Genomic DNA, 21,274 nt, shown 5'->3' on the forward strand with positions numbered 1-21,274 from the left:
AAATTTGCCAACTTTCTGATGCTCTCCTCTACCAGAAGTTCATCCTGTAATTCTTGTGCTTATTTTTACACTGCACCTCTATTATATACTAGTCTTAAGAGGGAATTCACAGGATTCTGTGATCCATCTAATAGGCTGTATTTTCAGAAACCATGTATATAGCACATGCACAGACACACAAACAAAATTAACTTCAGTTTCTAAGGATTTACAGTTTACTGTTTAATACAAGTAGCATATATCTATGATACTAGTTACACTCACCAGAACATAATGTTGCCACAATTCAAGAGCAGCACAAGCAAAAATGGAAATTAATGAGAATCACTCACCAGAAAGCAAATGCAGTTAGCAGCACACTGACAAGAGCAACTGTGGCCTGCTCTCTCTAAAGCAGCAATGCTGCAGATAGGTAATAAGCCCAAAATTTAGTATTAAAGATTAAAAAAAAAATAAACTGCAACACAGAATACAGCTGCTAGAACCGAACATTCACTTAACATAGCTACACTTAAATAACCCCAGCCAACAGAGAGGCCAAAAACCCATGCAAGCAGCAGTGAATAGTGGCGTTTCAGGTACTGAACCTATCCTGTCTGCAAGAATTCTGTAACATTTATACACTGAAATTCACTGTATACGATAACATTTACAAACAGTACAGGTTTTATTTTACAAATAAACTCAAATTGCATTGACAAATACTATACAGAGATCAATAAAAGGATCTTTTCTTAAATAGCAAGATTTTTTCCTTTTCCTTACTTTTGATCTTTGACTCTTTAGTATGCAACAAGCTATTTCAAAATTCCTTAATATCAAGTTAATTTTTGTACATTTAAAAATTGTGACTTACACCAGAAACAGATAATTTTCTTTATTTAATACTATTAAAAAGCATGCATATTAAGACAAATATATCAGGGAAAAAAAGTCTTAATGCATAAGCCCCTTCTCTGTCTCTAAAAACGTAGGAGCCCCTCTAACAAACATAAAACAAACAAGCCCGGTGGTGTCATATTAGAATCACCTTCACAACCTTATCGTAAGGGATTTCCACCTGTTTCAGCTATAAGCCGAATAACCAAGCTACAACAACCAAGACATCGTTAATGTAAAATAGTAATTATTACCAAGCTAGCATCGCAAGATCAGAGTCCAATACAGACATTTTGTACCTTGGTGCTGGATAATGTTACTTGAAGCATCAGCCTAATAGCCGGTTTATTCATAAGGCACGCACTAAAATGAAACAAACAGTAATTAAGTGCTGACAGTGACCTAGTTAGCTACACAAGGAGCTCGATCGTCCTGTCATTCATTACAGGTTCGCCGGAATCCGACAGGAGCGGTCCCGTCCGCCCGGGCAGTGCGGGAGCGGGGCGCAGCGCCCCCCGCGCGGGCAGCCCCGGGCTCCGGCCCGGCGTCGCCAGCCGCTCCTGCAGCCCCCGGCTCTCCGCAGCCCCCGGCTCTCCGGGAGCTACGCCCCGGCGAGGGCAGCGCCAAGGCCGCCTGCCTTGGCCTTCGCCTTCCCCTCCCCCGCGCCGCAGCTCCAGCAGCTCCGCGCTGGGATAACGCAGCCTCTGACTCGCTCACTGCTCGCGTCCCCCTTCACCTCCCTCTCCTCCCTCCCCCAACGCGCGCGCTCCACAGTCTCCTCTCGGCGGTAGGAGGGCGGTGAAATCCTCCGCTCTCCTCCCTCCGCGCTCCGTAACGCGAACGAGCCGCCGCCTTCTGTTCCTCAGCCTCGGCCAAGTCGGTGTTTGTTGACAGGCTCTGCCGGGCACAAAATGGGGCTGCCGCTTCCATGGGCGCCGCCATTTTGTGAGGAGCCGTTGCGCTCCCTTGCAGCAGCCGCAGCCTCAGTCGCGGCGGCCGCGGCAGCCCAGGCGCGCCGGAGCAGCGGCCGGGGTCTGTGTAATGGTTGAATAAAGTGACCCCATCTAGGGAATCCCCGGCTGACAGTTACGTAAGGGACCGTGCGCAACTGCTGTGCTTAGCATGGAAACCCACCTAGCCCTGCTACGCAACTTGTCTGTCCTCCCCTCTGCCTCCCGCTCCCCTCACAGAGCGCCCGGGCGAGCGGTGACTCACCTCTGCCGACCGCCCCTCGCGGAGGGAGACCCCCTGCTTTTAAGGAATTTTTTAAGGCATGATTAAAAACCACCGCCCTCCCATGAAGGGAGGTTTGACTGTGTGTCTAAAAGAGCGATTTAGCCCCCCAGACGCTTGTTTTAAACCTCTCTGATTTGTATTATCCTGGTTTTGGCAGTCTTACGCATACTGTAGCTGAAATAGCAGAAGCTCAGAGTGTCAGAGACAGGAGCTGCAGACCAAGATCTGAAGGTCTAATTTTAGGGGGGAGGAGAGAAGCTCTTAATGCTACAGTGAATAAGACACTATGCATTTCATAATCTGAAATCCACACACCACCAACTTTCAATACAGAGTATTAATTTGAAACTCAGGTATTTCTCTGTCCTTCCCCCCAAATCATGAACCCAGGGCAGCTTTATTGTATCTGTCTCTATATTCAAGCTGAAACAACACACAAGTCAAAAGGAAAAAAATATTTTAAAAAAATGTTTTCTGAAGTTAGTACATGGAGTAGAAAGGAATTGCAGATTTCCTTCTTTTAAGTGCTCACTGGAGGCCATCATGTGCCATTGATTCTAAAACACAGCTCCTTACTGACTTTCTTGAGTTCTGCTTTAAAAAACCCCAACCCTGTAGGCCCGATCCAGCTTTGGGTTTCAGTGTACAGGTTGTGAGGGGCAAATATTCCTTCAGTCTCTTAAACAGGAGCAAGCACTCACCTGCGTCTGTTTGCATGCCAGGGAAGGACAAATGCCCACCTGGGCACCACTTGCTGTACCTGAGGAGCAAAGGTTTGATGGAAAGCACACTTCACCCCACGGGCCCTTTCCTGCTCCTGTTTACCCCAAGTGGCACCAAGCTCCACCGTGGTCGGCGTGCAGGTCTTCTCCTGGTTTCCCAAGTGGAAAACACGTCAGGAGGTGTTTACAAACACTGCGCACACACCGCAGGCAGAGGGGTAGTGGCTTGCAGTGCCAGTGGGGGCTGCTGCCCATCCAGGGTGAGGGCCAAGACCTTTTTCCTCCATTAATTTTGTGCTGCATGTTCCATTTGTCAATGTAAAGAAAGATATGAGCGGCTTAGATTGTGTACAGCAGTTTTGAGGCACGTAGATTACAGGCTGTAGTATCTCAAGAGAAAGAAGGAATAAGAAATATTCATGGAGTGACCCTGAGCCTAAGCTGCTGCTGACAAACCTCTCCAGGGCACCTCCTACTCGGGGGAGCACTCAGCATTCTCCTTTGGGGAGTTTTAAAGCCCTCATGCCTCGAAATGAGGGGTTCCTGCTGCCCCCCCCCGCCCCCACCGTGCCATCCGGGGCGACTTCCTGCCCTTGGAAACACCTCGGCCCGGGGGACTCGGAAAGTTTTCCGAAAGTCCACATCCCACCAGTGCCCCCTTCGGTTGTTGTTTTCTCTCCCCTTGAACTCAGGGCGTTGGGTTTAGTCCAATTAAAAAATTCGTCCCCGCTTTCCAAATCCACCTTTCCCGCAGCCAGCGGAGAGAGGCCGGTCGGCGCGAGCCTGGCACGGGAGGACCCCGCACCGGCCCCGCGCCCCGGAACAGCCGGTAGTAGCCGTTTTTTTCCTCCCTCTTCTCCCTCTCCCTCGCCTCTTTCCGCCCGGCTTTGTGTGAAGTTTGCGGCACATTGCAGATGAGCCCTTAGCGGCGAGAGGAGCCTATTGTTCCCCGCCAGGAACTGCTTGCTGGGGCTGTGCTGGCTTTTGCCTTTGGAGCTGCCTCCTGCAGTACCGGAACCGGCCTCCGGGGCCCGCTGTGTCGCGCTCTCGTCCAGGCAGAAGCACGGCGGCCTCAGATCTTTTTGTCTGAGCGAGAAGAGAAGTGAATCCCGCTGCCGCCGCCACCGCCGCCGCCGCCGTAGCTGTACAGTGTGTGTGTGTAAGGGAGCGAGCGAGGGAGCGAGCGAGCGAGGGAGGGAGATCGCATGGAGCCGCGGCTGTAACACACACACACTGTCAATACCTCACTCCGGCTCCCCCCCCGCCCCACCACAACAGTAACCCAATTCATTGTGTGATCCAGCAGCACCATGTTGAGTCTCATGTGCAGGCTGGATCGGCTGGGTTTGTGGTGCTGAGAGAGGCAGCAGCCGCGGGAGGAGGAATTACTGAGAGGTGCCCCTCTCCCTCCCTGCCTCTTCGCCCGTGTGTTGTGTGGAGACAGGACTCGCAATTACCACACTCTCGGGGCTCCCTTATTCCTTTTAAACTTTTTTTTAAACAAGCCCCTCTCCATGGCTGATCCCCGGCCGAGCACGGGCACCTGGGTCTCTTAAAGACAAGGAGGAGCCGGGGATTGTTGTTGTTGTTGTCGGCCGTTTTTTTTTTTTCAATTGGATTTTTTTTTTTTACGAGAACCTTTTTTATTACAAAAATGGCAAATTCGACGGGTAAAAACCACGCAGACCAGCGGAGAAAGGGACTCGCTTTCCTGGACGAGCTGCGGCAGTTTCACCACAGCAGAGGGTGAGGAAAATGGGGAGATGGAACGGGAGGGGGGGAGGCTTTTAAATCGACCAGATCCAACTTCCAGCCCCTTCCCTGAAGGACACGGCAGCCCCAGCGAGGGGAGAAAAGGGGGCAGAGCTGACAAGTTGTGGTGTTTTGTGTGTATCTCCTTTGGCAGGTCTCCTTTTAAGAAGATCCCCGTGGTGGGTGGGAAGGAGCTGGATCTTCACGCTCTCTATACCAGAGTCACCACTTTAGGCGGATTTGGGAAGGTGAGTGGAAGTTTTAATTTGGGTTTCCCTCCCACTAACCTCTTCCCAAAAGTCTCCTCTGACCCCCGGGGGTGGCGGGGGGAGCCGAGGTGGCCGGGAACCGTCCTATTTAAAGCCGGTTAGAGAAGGTGGGGGGTGGAAGGAGGAAGCGAGCAGATAGGCAGGTTGGTGGCTCGGCCTTGTCGGCGGAGCGATGGAGGGGGACCCGGGGGTACGGCGCGCACCCCACTCCTGCCTCCTCCGCCTCCGCCGGACCCCCTCGGCCATGCCCCCCTCCCGCGGGAAGGCGAGGGGGGAGCAGGGAGCTGCTGGGCGGCGAGAGCAGGCTTCTTTCGGCTGTGGTGGCAGCTCTGTGCGTCTCTCTTGCAGAGGGAGAGACAGAGGAAAGAGTCTGAGTGCAGTTTTAGTGCAACTCAAAATTAGCGGGCATGTTTAACATCGATAATCGGCACGGAGCATGGGCTAGGGAACGATCCTCGCAGCCGGGGGGGGCCGGGCGCTGCCCTCCGAGCCCTTCTCTGGGAAAAATAACAAAAGGGGCACCCAAGACGGTGTGTAATCAAATAGCCATCTTTAGGCTTCAAGGCTGGGGACAGAAATGTAGGCCTCAAAAGAAAGGCCTCTCTGTGTCTGTGGATCTGTGTTGGGGGGACCCCCCGGGCCGGCGCCCCCGCGCCCCGCAGCCCAGGGGGCGCCCCCCGCCAGCACTTCCCTGCATTATTTTAAACTTCTTTGGGTTTTTAACGGACCGCGTTAGGATTTAAAAGGGGGCGACAGAGGGACTCCCGATTGGTTATTGTCCAGGCAGTAAAAACAAAAACAAACAAACCCCAAAACAATACCACCACTCCCGGCCGTTCCCCCCGAAAAAATTAATGTGTATGTTAAAAAATAAATGCAGTAAAAGACCCCTGAGAAGCTGGATTATTCCCGAAAGGGAAATACTATCAACTGTCAGTAAAATATATAGTCCTAAATCCCATATACATTCATGTTTGTTTCTTTTTATATATTTATCTATTTGCTTCATGGCAGCCTGTTTTTTTTTTGTGATGTTCGCTGTCAGCAACATGTTTACGTGTATGTTGTGTATCTCGGCTTGTGTGTTGTTTTTGACAGGTATCAGAGAAGAATCAGTGGGGAGAAATTGTAGAAGAGTTTAACTTTCCCAGAAGTTGTTCTAACGCTGCCTTCGCTTTAAAACAGTATTACTTGCGGTGAGTGCTATCAAGCTGTTGCAGTAGTATTTTTGAGTGCGGGGTTATATTTAGTTTTCAGTGTGTGCAATAACAAAAATATCCTTACTCTTTTAAAATGCTATAAAATAAAGCAGAAAAAAACCTTGTAATTCCTTTCTCGTCTGGTGCAGTGATCAGTTAAAGGTGATTCTGTTTTGTAGGGTTTTTTTTTTATATTTTACGTTTCCAGGCCTTAAACTTTGAAGGGATCCCAAGTACACAAACAATATATGTCAGAGGCCATTTTTTTTGATTGTTTTAGAATGACGGTACTAAAGGACTGTTACTAAGAGATCACATTATTGTAGTTATAGAAACTTAGTTTAATATTTGGAGCACTGAAATGTGTTGATATGTGTAAATTTGTTTACTGCTTAGTGGGGTCAGATGTTGAATAAAAATGCATCTGCAGGAAGGTAGACTGTTGCACAAATTATATTGTTCTCAATTACTAGCAGCATATATAATTCTATTTTAGAGTACAAAGACCTAAATAATTATTTTACTACTTGTAAAATAGTAAATTTCTGCAGGTTTTAAAAATAAGGTTGCATGCCTTGGAAATGATGCAGATTATTTTTTTGTGATACAGGTTATTTTTCATTGTTGCATGGAGCTCATATTGAATATTTTAAATTACTATATATAGTACTATTAATTTACTAGATTACTTTTTAAAAAATTACTTTTATTAAGTTTGGATTATTTTTTGTAGAAAAGGTTTTTAAATGATTGTGTATATAGTTGTTTTAGATACTATAGATATGGATACTTATATTTCATTTAGAATGAAGTTAAATGTATGTTGGTTAAGGAATGTAATTTTCTGTTTCTGAATTATAAATGCAATATTTTTTCATTGCAGTTAATGATAATATAGATGTGCAGTATGTACAAAATAAGTATGGGCTTTTGGATTTCTGTTTTGGTGAGCTGAGTACACACAAGCTTTATCTGTTTCTAGTTGGCCTTCTGAATTAGGAAATGCAGTAATTGTACAGGTGCACTTTCTATTGGTTGTCCTAGATTGACTTCCAGCTTGAAGCTGTAGAGTTCATAGCACAGTGGAGCAGTTGCTGAGTTTCAGTGATGTCTGGAAAACCTGAGTCAGATATTTGTAGTTACTGAAATTTTGGGGTTTTTTTTGGTGATGGCATACGATTTCGTTAGGATTCAGGTTAAGAAAAGAAACTACCATTGTTAATAGCTGTACTAGAGTTTATGGTTTGTGGCAGGCCTAGAAATTAAGTGAGAAGGTTGCTTTAGGATATCCTTCCCTCTTTTTTTTTTTTTTCCTCCCTCCTCTCTTACATAGTACTGAAATAGTGTTGCTAAAGATTTGTCACATCACAGAAAGCAGTTTTTTGCTTCTTGAGTTTTTCTGTTGGACCATGTAATTTGTTAGTTGACTAGATTTTACATATAATTAGTAAAATGATAGTTTTTTTGTTTTTACCCTTTTATTCCTATTTCCATATTTTAAAGTGTTTGAATGGCCTAACTTTTTGCAGTAGAAGATTGTATGTCATTTCTGTTTTCATGTGAATTTTGAGAGCCATTATATGCTGTGACAGTTAACACAATGTTAATTTAGCCTTCTAATGACTATTAATTTTTAATAAGGTATTACTTTTTAAATTAGAATCAGACATACAAAAATGTTATTTTTATTATTGGCATGCTGGTATTGACATTATTTAAAATACAGTTGTTGAATACGTATATAACTGATCATATACATATAATTTAAAGAGTTTTTGTTTATTTGGAATTTAGGTGAAAAGTTGATAAAGGGTTAAGATGAAGAATCTTAAAAAATATCTTTATCATAAACTCTGTGATTAAGCCATTCTAAAATAAATTATCAAGGTTGTTGGTTTTGGGGTGGAATGGCTTTTAGTGATCATTTTGGTTTTTGTTTGGTTTTGTTTCTTCTGAATTGCTGCTTTGCTCACTGTTGCTTCTCACATAGTCTAAGTTGTATGTGAACTGTTTCCCAGCTGAGTTCACCTTCTTCCATGTGCAGTAGTAAGACTGCATGAACACATCTCTCTGCTAGGTTAACGTTTGTTTGGCTATAACCTAGAAGGTGTAAAGGGGACAGTATTTAGTTTAAGGAGAGAAAAAATGCTCTAATGATAAATTTGTTAAAAGGATCTAGCTTGTCTGTGTTGAAGAACATAATCTGAGGTTTCTTACAAGGCTAGATTTGAATGAACTGCTGAGCAATTATCCTTGGAAAACAAAAAGTGTGTTTTGTGAACCTCGAGTATGGCTATAATCTTGGCCTGACTACTGTAATGACTTTCCAAGCAAAGCCAGACAAATTGAGGCCTATCAACTTGTAATTCAATTTTTATCCAGTTGTATGTCATGTGTACTGTAAAGTGAGGGATCTGCTTGGCAGATGGAGACCCTGTTGAATTCAGAGGGATTCAGTGGTGTGCACCTACATGAATATGTTTGCAGATTTGGATTTGGGATGGTTTGTGATGAAAGTTACTTCTTTCTATGGAACATCTGGTGTAGTGGGTTGACTGAGATGAGATCTCAAGCTGCATGGACCACTTGCTCATTTTGCTGTGTTGCCACTAATAATGCTGCTATTTTTACTTAAAGTTACTATGTAAACAAATGTAAAAATTGATTTATTTGCGTGAGGTCAGTAGTCCTGTTGGCTTGATCAAACTGAATGTTTTGCAAAACGTTCATTAGGTTATGGTATTTCTTGAGGCAGTTCTTGAGGTTTGTATTTTTGGTTAAGTAACTTTTTCACTTGACTGTCCTGGAATTTTGATGTGTGTCTTTGAGAATCTATGTTAGGCTTCATGAAAGAAGTGAATTGTTTAAACTTGTGATTCAATTCCAATAGGTTTTATGATAGGTGGTAGTTGAATACGTGGTAACCTATCTACCCCTTCTCCCTTGCACTGCCCTCTCCCTTTTCCCTCACTGGAAAAAATAATTTATAATAGGGAAGTCTGAACCATTCAAACTTAGTGCCTCTGTTGCTTTGAGCTGTCTGACAGGTGATGTAATTTATGCACTGTGGTTCTTAGTGAGCAGTCAAAAGCCACAGTGCCGATAACCATTGATAGACTGTACTTGTTAATGTAGTTCTGTAAGACTTTACAGCAACACAGAGTGTAATTCCCTTGGATGTAGTGCAAATTGGATATTTCATTTCATTTGAGGTGAATTAGTAAAACATTTTCTAAATGCTTCTTGAAAAATTATTTCATTATGTTAATGAAAATATTTTAGTATGGGGTGATACATGTAAACATCAGTAATGTGGACATACATTTTTGTTTTTGTTAGTAAACATCCAGTCAGTAAAAAGAAAGCTAACATGGAATATAGCCTGTTTTTTATCTTATTGGTAGATTACATTACAGTCCTGCAAAGAATTGGGCTGATGTGACCTCATGTGTTGGTATAAGGTTCTGTTGGTTTTCGTGTGAGTGCAAGTGATACATTTATTTCTGTTGTGGATCTTCATCTATTTTGGGGGAGTGAGAGACCTTGTAAGCTTAAATGTGTGAATGAAGTATGCCTAACTGAACTGAAAATCAGTTGTTTTTCAAAGTTATTTATCTACATTAAGATAAATTCTATGAAATTGTTGTAAGGTAAAATACGTTTGTCTTAGTTCCATGGAGAATTCCTGAAAGGTGGACAGCACATGCATACTGTATGCTCTTGGCAAAGGCAGTAGTAATTAGCTAATAATAGTTTAAGGTGAATAAAAATTTGCTGTTGTAAATATTGGGGTAAGTAAGGGGAAGTCAAATAGAGAGGAAAGTGGTCAGTTCATAAATGAGAAGTTGCATAAAGTTGTTATTAAGACAAGCCATTATGCTGAATTTCCTGAAATTCCATATATAGTAGGATGAAAAACAGTGAGCAGTTAAAAATCAGAACCATATGAAGTAGTTATTGATGACAAATAGAGGGGGTTCTTGAAAGATCTGAAGATATTTATAAGTCATTTGATCTTCAAGATGTCTCTAAGAAATTAAACAATAGTACTGATTTCTTAAAAAATAAAATAAAGGGAGAAAGAAAAAAAAAGCATGAGCTTAAGAATTAGATAAAAGCGATTCTGTTCTTAGTAATATAATGGCAAAAAAATCAGGGAAACAATAATAAGAAGCCTGGAATTTTCTAAGCAAAAATTACTTTAGGAGAGGTTTTTTGTTATTCTTGCTTAGTGTTTAAAATTAGGATCAGATACTGCAACAGCATCTGCACACAGTTCAGTGAGTATGGAGAAGTACAGGATTGGCTTGTTTGCCAGATCTGATTGCAGATTCAAGGCCCCAGTAAATGAATAGAAAGTTGTAGCTATAGTAGATTTATAAATATTTTCTGAAACTCAAATACATCTCAAAATCGCTTGTTAAGAAATTATGTATGTATATGGATAGTCATCTTAATGAAAAATTGGATGAAGGACCATAAACAAAAATAGCACGAAGTATAAAGAATAGATGTGGTGAGTCACAGCAGTTTTAGGTGCTAAAAGAGTATCATCAGTGCTTACATATGCACGTAGTAATACAAGTTTAGCCATTTTAGGTATATTTAGTGTCTGCTTTGCTTAACTTTACGGGAGGTTGAATACTACACTTTAAGCATTAGCAGGCAATGATAGAAGAGTTAAGCACAAGTCAGGGCAGAAAAGAAAAGGTAATCTAAAGAAATTAGGCACATTGTTGGAAAGTACAAACGAGATTTAGTTTGAAAAATGCAGGCTAAAAGAATCGAGGGCTCGTAATCCAAAACAGGTATTCATTGTGAGGGAATAACCTGGAAAGCAGTATTGCTGAAAAAGGGATAGGAGTGATACCGTGGGCCTGATAATCCTGTCAGTTGTGTGAACCCAACTCCCTTTCATATGAAAAGGATTTGTGCATGCTTCTGACAGGAAGGACAGGCCCCGGTTTGAAATATGATATATAGACTTTGTAAAATTCAGAACAAGTTTAGGTTGCATCCACCGAGGCATTGAGCAAACATTAGCCAAATGGGAGATAGATTTTTGTACAAGATTATGAGACTGTGTTTGGAGTACTGTTTTACTTCAGAGCCTTTGCAACAGGTGGGGTAGCTTAACAGAAACTTAGAGAAGAGCAACAAAATGTTAAGAAAACTGAAGGGACTAATTGATTTAAAAAAAAAAAGATTTGGTAAATAAATATGTTTTGCTTGGCTCAATTAACAGTTTGTGTGAGAAGGGGAAATTATATCTTCCCAGCATTTTGAAGGGTCTAAACAGTTAAAAGAGAGGTAATTTTAAATAAGAGGTTGTGTTAATCTCTAAGCTGAGATAAAACTGAAGGAGAAAATTCAGAGCAGACAGCAGCACAAAACCCCCCAGGATACACCTGAATGCCTTCTGGCATGAATAGTATGTCAGGCAGAGTACAGGGGAACCCCCACACCGGGCACTGGCCTGGCCAGGATGCCAATGCATGTGCAACAGGTATGGCATAGAGATCAGCTGACCTTACAGGTTTGGTCCATCCTTGAATAATGCCATAATGAAGGCTTTCGTCTTGCATACCTATGGACTTGACCTTGTGGAATCTTCTGCGCTTAATTTTTTCCCAAATCCTGCAGTCACTGGCAAGACAGCAAACAAATACATAGATGACATTTTTATGATTTCTTCGTAAAATTTGCTTTTCCTTTCTCAAGACAAAAATTGAAATGCATGTTTCAGTCAGGTGTCTGTGGTCTTTCTTTTAAAGTTTGAAGTGATTATTTTACTTAGTTGAAGGGGAAGTTTTATTTTAGTTGTACTGAATCATACAGACAGCATACAGTGAAGACTAGTTACTGCTCATGAAATAATGCTTTATATATTTAGGGAAATTAAGTGTGTTGGTTGTTAAAATCTCAGAATGTCTCTCAATAGAAGTTACTTATTTGGACCATTGTGGTCTTGTCAGGGTTGCTGGGAGTTTGCTTGAATGAAAACAGAAGTTTTACAATACAATATTTGCATTAGGACTCATCTGAAGGGAGCAAGCAGCAGGTGAAAGGGGACATAGCTACCTTAAAATTGCTCTTTGTTAGAATTACATTGTGATACCAGTTTACTGTGCAGATGAGTTTGGTCTCTATCAGAGTTTTCTGAGCTGGTTCTTCAGAGGGTAAACTCCTTTTTACTGCTGGAAAATGCAGTGAAAAATTAGTGCAATGAATATTAACATATTTTCCTGATTATTTTCTCCAAGCTTTTTGTAGAAACTACCTAAGTTGCTGCTGTTATGCTGAAGGACATTAATTTATTTGGGGAGAGATGAATATTGTTGTTCAGTTTTAATTCAGAATTCTGGTTGTTTAACTTGAAAGCTTATATGGGCAGATGTCAGAACTAATAATCTACAAAGAGCAAGTTTCTGGCAACACTGTAGTAAATGTGGTGACTTCTAGCACCTACTTAATCTTCTAAGAATTGGTGGAAACTTAATTATTTAAGACCATTTTCTATTCTTAAACCAAAACAGTATTTAAATGAATTTATGCCTTAAAATTGTTAATATCTGTTTTAATGTCTTAGGTTTGAATGCTAAGCTAATTGCAATATGATCAAGAATGCATATGGAATGCAAGGGCATTACTTCTTTCCTTGTGAAATGGAATAAGCCTGGGCTAAGAGAAGTTTGGTTTGGTTTTGGTTGGTTTTTTATTTGTTTAATTTTTATTCTGGAGCTAGCAGGCTTTAATTACCTTGCTTATTTGCAATTAAACCTCAATAGATAAGACTTTCATACTTTTTTTTTTCTTTCTTTCTTAACTCTTTCGTCAGTAGTGAAATAGAGAAATAAAATTTGTTAGTTTTTACAGATGAGGTACCAGAGGTACACAGAGGTTCACATTTTTACTTTGAGAGTGCATGTCAAATAAGATGAAACCCAAATACATTAAAGCCAATTATTTTTGTAATAATTCAGTTTTAATTGTTAATAATTGTTTTTATAGAATCTAGTTTTAATCCAGTTAATAATTGTTTTATAGAATCCAATTCTGACAGGAAAATTTCTTAATTTTGATCCTTAGTTATACTATCCATAAAAAGAGGCTACTATTACTGTCTTTTAAAATTCCTCTTTAATCAGTAGCTGAGAAATCCTGTTTTATTTTTCAAACAGTGCTAATGTTATGTTTTGTGAATTGGAGAACTGAGAGCTAAATATGTAAGATCATGGGAATGAGCTGTATTGTTTTGCTGTGTTTTGTTTTAAAATGCTCATTCTGAGAGTTGTAATGGTGTTTTGCAGCTTAAATGGGACTGCTTGGAGTTACTGTAGTATCAGTCCACATAATTACAGGTCAGCGCAGTTCACAGAGGAGATTGGGTATAGGCCAGAGATCCCATCACGTGATCTTGTTTCTGGTTACCAGTCTGATACATATTGATTCTGTGGCCTTAGTTAAATCATTTACAATCTTTTTATTCATATTTATAAAGTGGCTATACTGATGTTTGTTTACCTATCTAAAGAGAAGTGTGAGACTTTAAGCTCCTTAATGCAGGTTTGTGTCTCTTCATGCTTCTATGTCATATCTTAAATATTTGAAAATGAATATAAATTAGGAATATATGAGGAAAGTAAAACTATTCAGAAGGTTATTTGCCCTCTACAGTGTTGAGAAGCAGAAAATACAGCACAGATGAGAGGAAGAACAATCTTTATTCCTTAGGGAATAAATAAACTTGGGATACCTAAGCAGAGAAATATTGAAACGATTGAAATAAAGAAGCTTATCTTGAAGGAGGATAATAAAACAGCAAGATGGTACCCAGAATAGTGAGCTTAGGCTTTGCCTGAAGTACTAGATTAGTGAGCTAGGTATCACATCTCAAATACAGTCTCCTTGGAGCAACAAGTGCAAATCTTAACCAGAACTGAATTCCATTTTAAGCAGTAAGGTAGTGAAGCTGAGTACTCTTTAGTACTGAGTACTTCTTGTTTTCCTATCTTTAAACTGAATGTGCATGCATTTATTTTAACTCCAGATAAATTGTAGCACAGTAGTTACGCTGCAAGAGAGATCACACATAATAGAGTTATAATAGCGTGCAGTTTTCTTGAATGATGCACTGCAGCAAGTTTTGTCCGTAAGAGTGAACTGTCTTCATACTATTTTCTGTTGGTGTGGGAGGAGCAACAGTTGAGATTATTAGTCTCTCAGAATAATTTACAGTGTTACTTGTCAATCCATAGCTGCTTAAGATACATAAAAATCTTGTAAGGCAGTCATTCTGTTTCACAGACCTTTTCCCTCAGAGTTTGGTGGACCTTTGACATGGCTGCTGAGGTTTAGATGGACCATACTTATGGCTGCATGCATTTCTGCATTGTTGCATGCTGTGATGTCTGCTGGTTGGCCTCTGCCTCCCAGTGCAGAGGTTGCTGTGCTTCCATGATCAACCACGTGCAGGGATTCTCAGGTCCGTAGAGCACCAAATCGTATGACTAACTTTGAGTAGCTCTGTTTAATTTCTTTCAAGTGCAGTAACAACCTGGAACATAATGTACTGGGGGATCTTTCCGTTTGGGGTACATCCCAGGGGCTTAATTAAGCTAAATGAAAATAGTTTACTCTGGAGGTAGATCTTTGAGTATATTAATAATTATTATGGCATAGGATAGGTGTAGAAATGTGTGTATGAGTTTGTTTGCTTTTCAAATATGTATATTGGAAGAAAACTTATGGAAATACTCTTGGGAATAGTTCTTCCTTCCCTGATTATTTTGGTCAGGAGTGTCCATTTTCTAGTGACCTCCATGAAATTGTGTAGAGTCCAGACACTGGCCAGGTAAACGGTGCCATGTTACAGAATTCACAGATGTCCTCTGTAATTTTGGGGTGATAGTATAGCTTTGAAATGTTGAAGATTATGGAGCTGTTTCTTGGCTGCTTTTCACTCCCTAATTCCATCTATGAAACCCCAGGAAAATGAAAATCTCTAACAGCACATGTTCATATAATGCTACAGTTATACAATAAATACCTGAAAAAAATCAAAAATCAGGAATTGCCCCATATACTACTGAATGTGCAACTGTAACTGTGTTTCTAGAGAATATTCTTTACAGTAGAGCCTGTACTCTCTGTGAGAAATGTGAACAAATTTCATGGCAGTATTAATCTGTTGTATCAATGTACACATCATTTTGACTCATTATTCAATGTGGTAATTGATTAATAATATTAGTTATTCTAAAGAGGTTTGAATTTGCTTTCTGGGCATCTGTTCTCCACTGTCTTGCCTTCCGTGGTGTTACCCATGTGGGCATGTAGCTCTTTCTATTTTTTGTACCTCATTCTCTTCTAATCATCACCTTCTCAATCTTTTGACTACAGGCCATAATTCATTCTGTGTTCCTTGTCCCCTTGATGTCTGTACCCATTGACTGCACATGGGATATTTACTGTAATCAAATGAATTTCTAATTGTAAGAAAATTGAAGGAAAAAAAGGATGTATGCAAGTAAAAGGGCAAGAGGACAAAGCACTAAATGTCAGGTGCCTAGCAACAGTAAAATACTGAATTTTACAGGAAAACACTAATAGATTCTGTGGTACCTGAAAAACAAATTCTGCAGCTGTGGGCATGCTGCATTCACAGGATCCAGATGAATGTATAAAGGGTATTTCACACACCTGAAAAATGTGTTTTCAGCTACTCTGCAGGACCTAGTCAGGCATTGCAGCATTGGGTACATTTTGCTTGTTCTTCCAAGGTCATTTTTGTAATTCTAAGGCATAGAAATGCGATTTTAAAAAAATTTTTTTAAGTGGAAATATTGTTTCTGAGCAGAGGTATGTGCAAAGGCTGACCTCTGTAGTGAAATACTGTGTATGGTTGGATTTGAAGAATGTACAGGGCCCTAACTACCATATGGCTTGGAACACTTCTAATAAGTGGGGTTTTGGATTTTTTTTCCCCAAATGCTTCAGATTATTGTATTTCCTTCCAGCTTTACTGAACTTGTTACCCTGTTTAATGCCATGTCCTTCTCTGTTTATGTAACATGAAGTTATTCATCAGAAAGGTGTTACGTTAGTCAATGCATATGGTATCATAGTAAAGAGGTAAAAGGTTAGAAAATCAAAATAAAATACTTGGTGCCAATGATTTAATCATGTTTAGTGTTGTTTCATTAATATGTCCTGTAGTCAATATGCTGTTGTTAATGAAATGTAGTTACATTCCTAGAAAGGTAGGTTTTGTGGTAGATAAATACAATGTTTTTTTCTACTTAGATTTTCATATTGCCAGTATACAATTCTCATTTTTCTCCAGTAGATTTCATTCTACTAATAAGCTGTTTAATTGTCTTGTGAGTAGGATTAGTCCAGCTGTTGAAGGAAGTGCTTCGTAAGATCAAAGTAAAAGGTGACTTAAAATTATATACTGTTTTGCACATAACTCTGAACAAACACCCAGCTTTCCTAAGCATACTGATACTCTTCTGTATGGTTGTTTGTGTGCCATAAATTCATGTGCCTGTTAGAAAGCAAAAATATTTTGCTAGTTTTATGGTGCTGTTGAATTGCATCTAGATTGGCTTAGGTAGAATTCGTGCCTCTTTGGGGTTTGGCTGAAATTGGTGGCATCCTGTGTCAGTCCTGCAGTGCACTTGTAAAGGTCAGGTGTGTAACATCTGGACCGTGTATATTAACACAGACTGTGCCTGCCTTAGCAAGGGTGGAAAGTAAACCAGTGAAGTCAATAAAGATGCATTCAAAACTTAAGATACTGAAATGGTGTAAAGACTGCTTATTAGCTGTTTTTAGGAGGTCTTTCCATCTAAGCAAAACTTGCAGCTTCAGCAGTTGTTACTGTTTTTAAAGGGTTTATGAAAGTTACAGGGTTTGTTCTTTATATGTGTAAACTAATAGAAGCTTGTTTTCCTTGCTGGGGAAAGTGAGCTACATACCCATAGCAAGAAAAACAAAAAGCTATTTCCATTATTTCTTGTTTACAGAAACTTACCCAAGAATTTACTTATTTGTGTTGTTTTCACTGGTATAGTGCAGTCCCTAGTATTGCTGATCTCCGGTGTCTGCAGTATCAAAATAAATATAACTAAAATATTTTTTTATATTGTGGAAATAATGATGGAAAGTTAAAGTGTAATGGACGTGAGATAAATATCGTTGTTCACATATCTTATAACACAGTAACAGTACAAATATGTGGGATTGTGGACCTGATTGCCTTACTGGATGAGTCTTTAAAAGGTGCCCAATACAGGATTCTGCTGTAGAAGGGCACCAGGGGAAATGTCTTTTTCCTCAAGGGTTTTTTTTTGCTCAGGTGGTATGCATGTGCTGTGGTTTGTAGCTTCAGAGGCTTCATGTATATCTTGACTTGGCAGCTGCCCATTGCAAAGACACACATCTCCTGAGCAGGCAGCCAGCTGATGCAGATGTGCAACTTGGAGGATGTAAAGTGCACAGGTACTGCGGGGTTGCTGGCCTGGTAGGAGACACTTGTACTCTGAATAGTCAGGAACCCAGCTGGAGACACATGCCAGCTCTGCTGCCAGCTGGGCCAGATAAAACACTGCTGCTTCTCAGTCACCTGTAGGCCAAGAGAGAGGAAAGACAGGCCCTTTGGAGGTATTTTAATGAGAGCAGGGGACAGAACTTTTGTGCATGGGTAGTCGAATGGCAGATGGAAGAAATACAAGTGTAGAGTGAGGTGGGTGCATTTGTGCAGTGTCAAAAGACAGGAATGGGAATTGTGGAGAGAAGACTGTTTGGAAGGACACATGAGGTAGATACTGTACAAGGAAAAGGAGGGGTATGTAATCAAATGCTGATAAGTTACTCTTTAATAGCCAACTCCCTCATTTAAATTGTTCACTGGATATTAATTGACTTGTTTCCCAGATGCTGGGTCGCTGCTGAGTGAAGACTGTCATTTGTAAAGTTCTGAGTTGCACCATCTGCTTTCCTACAGTGAGGTTCTGATTTACTGGTATAAACCTTAGAGTGGCTCTTCTGTGTCTTTGCTTACACTACCAGGGCTGCACATGCAGAATTTATTTCTGTTCTGTTAGTTTATATTTTTTCATTAACACTGAATTTACCTTTTTCATTTTGGTTTAAAAAAAACCTACCATCATCACAATTACTGTTACTTCTATCCTTATATTAAAATACTGTAAAGGCATAAAATTGCTTATAATCAAATAAAGGATTTTATCTGTTCCTTAAATAGCTTACAGGGAGAAAGGTCTCATCTTGAAAAATAGTTTTTCATGGGCATTGCTGCACTTAAAAAAGCTGAGAAAGTTACCATTGTTACCATTTTATTTCTTCCATTGTGGAACAGGATGAATTTCTTCAAATGCTGTTGTCACTTTTGAGAAAATTAGTAATGTCTGCGTATACTTAATTTTGTATATTGATTATATAAGAAGTGAATACATTTTATTGCATATGTATATAGAGAGAGCATATACAAGTCTGGGTGTCAGGTTAAGTTTGGGATAGATTGCATAGGTTTCCTGTCCCACTTCTAATGCTGCATATATGTTAAGAATGAATTTTCAACAAAAGAAAAAGATTTAATGGAGGAAACATTCCAGAACTCTAACAATGTTTTCTATACCTACCAACACAAAGGTTTAGAGACCCGGTTTGGATCTCACAGGTGGAAGTAGGTGCAAAGTACTGTTTCTTTATGGCATTTCCTGATCATTTGTGATACAAAATTGTTTCCTGTCCTAGACCTTAGGCTTACGCAATTTGGAAAGACAGCTTTTAAACTCAACCTTCTCTAAGCAAAATATCTCAAATGGCTGTTATTTAAAACTACTCCAAGTTATGGAATGTAGGTTGCTCTGATCAAAACAATTAGTGAGTAGAGAGCAGGTGAATTAGTCAGAGATGTAGCCAAACTACTTTTCATGCAACTCTGCAATTTCTGCTATATTAGACAACTACTGTCATCCAGCTACATAGATTTTGATTCTGCTATGATTGGAATTTCTTTGGGATTGGATTGGTGTAGCTATTAATTGCTTTTTTTTTTTTTTGCTAAAGATAATGTAAATATGCATTTGCAATAGTGCTTATTGCCACTGTATTTTGAGCTGTCAGCCACACTGATGTTTCCAGAGAATAAAAGCGACACATTGTTTAAAAGGAGTACATAATCTCCTTTCTCTACCCCTTGTCCTACCTCAGTACATAGAGAAGGGTAAAAAGAGCATAGGTCATCATTCTTACTTGCTTATGTACATCAGAAATTATTGCTGTTATCTTAAATAGCAGCTTGTGGTATCCCTTTCCAAGCAGACAGTTCTGCAGTCGCTTGAGTGGCTGCTGTGCTGCTGGCATTGGCCTCCAGTAGTGATATGGCTATGGCTAGTGATAAATGCTCTGCTTTTAGGGTTGTGGACTGGTGAGGACTGGTGGTGTTTTTAGTTGTAGAGGTCTACTTTCATGGAGACCTGCATCAGGGTTCCATTGCTGTTAGAGAGGCAAGTTAGCAGTTTCTAGTCTTGAATCGCTTATTACTGCTGTTGTTTATTTATTTGTTTACTTTTAATTAAGTTTTGTAAGTTATTTATATGGCCTTGTGGTTAATCTTCTGTAAAGAAAGGGTTTTCTTGTTTGCCTGCCTTTTAAATTTCTGGAGGCTGCCACTCTTGTGCAGGGAAGTCTCATTATAGACTAAGGAGGAAGGCAACACAGAGAATATAGAGGAAAGAACTTCACATGTTTAGACATGTATTAATCAAATAGATACTCTTCACACCTTTTAAACTAGTTTTTACTGAAAGAGATCAAGTCTTGTCACTTAAGTAACTTTAAGAATTTAACTGTTTTGTTGTCTCCTTGGAATTTTTTTACAAATTGAGATAAATAGGGGGTTTAGCATCAATTATTTTAGTAGCATGAGGGTATTTGGTAAAAAGAGTACAAATAGCAGGAAGTTAATAATAGTTACACTAGAGTTGTGTTGATTATTATGAGCAATATAAAACATAAAACAGTTAAGGTTGAAAATAGCGTGTCAGAAATCAAGTGTAAAATGTAGAATTGATAGGAAATTTTGTAATGTACTAACAGTAAGGGAATGTCCTGGTTTGAGACAGTACAAGACCATACAGTCACCCCAGGACAGGGAAGGGGAGAATCCTTAGTACTGTTTGGTTGTTTTGTCAGACAGGGAATAGAGAAGCATTTGAAAACAAATACTGTTCAGTAAGATGCTGCCAAGGCTCAAATCCTTGATAGGTAGATCTCTCTTACTGTGGGAACTGAAATGCCGAAAAAGAAGATGGTAAATTCCAGGAGCCATCTAGCAGGATATCTGAAGCATTGTTTATGTAATGTTTTGTATTTATTTATTTAAAACCAAGTTAGGTTTCTGGGATTTGTTTTGTTGGTTGGTTATTTTGGTGTGTTGAGGCTTTTTTTAACAGTTCAAATGGTATTTTTAAAAAAAGAGTATGTCAGAGAATGTATCAGAGTTTCTGTTCATTCTTTTTACTTTTTAAGTGTAATATTTTGCTCTTACGGACTTCTGTTAAGTGCTGTTCAAAGTTCAAAGACCACAGCTGTGGCAATAATCCAGCTCATGATGTACAAGGTAAGAACATTTTCCCTTAGAGGGAGCAGATCCCATGGAAGTATGTTAGCTGCAGGATCATGCCAATGAACAGCAGTACTTATTTGCTGGATGTGACTGACATTGTGGCTGTACTTTTTTTATCTTATATCTCAGTCGTCATGTGTTTTTCTCATGTTCAGGTGTTAGAATGGATGTTGATTGAGGAATCAAAAAATAAACAGACTCTGTCATAAAAAACAAACTAAAGAGAGACAACTAGGTGTTGATCTAATTGTGAAAGGAGATCATCTATCTGAAGGGCTGATTTTCCCCGCTAGGCCTTTGTCTAAAAAAAGGCGTGCTTTTTAACAGTAACACTTAAGTTACTGGGCAAGTGGCATCTTTCTGAGCAAGTGGTTGGTCTTCCACCCTTTTTTTCTTGTGTTGTATTAGTGATTGAGAATTTTAAAAGTGTTTCTCAGCTGTTGGCTGCCTCTTGGGGTATTCTCTGTAGCACCCAACTTTTCTTCAGTAATTGAGGTTTAAGTGCAGTCAATGTGTGAAGTCACATTATGTTCCTTTTCTAGTTATGTGTTCTGTGAC

At 40.0% G+C, this 21,274-nt stretch overlaps 1 protein-coding gene across 1 annotated transcript in view; it reads left to right on the forward strand.

Moving 5' to 3' along the window:
• Nucleotides 1-3,601: 3,601 nt before the first annotated feature.
• The window catches only part of ARID2 (AT-rich interaction domain 2), a 93,439-nt gene continuing 75,766 nt past the window's right edge, over nucleotides 3,602-21,274 (forward strand). Inside the window, exons 1-3 of the mRNA XM_039726758.1 lie at nucleotides 3,602-4,583; nucleotides 4,744-4,837; nucleotides 5,957-6,054. Coding sequence (XP_039582692.1) covers nucleotides 4,492-4,583; nucleotides 4,744-4,837; nucleotides 5,957-6,054 — 284 coding nt within the window. The 5' untranslated portion in view covers nucleotides 3,602-4,491. The remainder of the gene's footprint in view (nucleotides 4,584-4,743; nucleotides 4,838-5,956; nucleotides 6,055-21,274) is intronic.

Source organism: Passer montanus, unplaced genomic scaffold, assembly GCF_014805655.1.
Source record: "Passer montanus isolate IOZ18808 unplaced genomic scaffold, ASM1480565v1 scaffold6, whole genome shotgun sequence".
In the NCBI taxonomy this organism is placed as follows: Eukaryota; Metazoa; Chordata; class Aves; order Passeriformes; family Passeridae; genus Passer; species Passer montanus.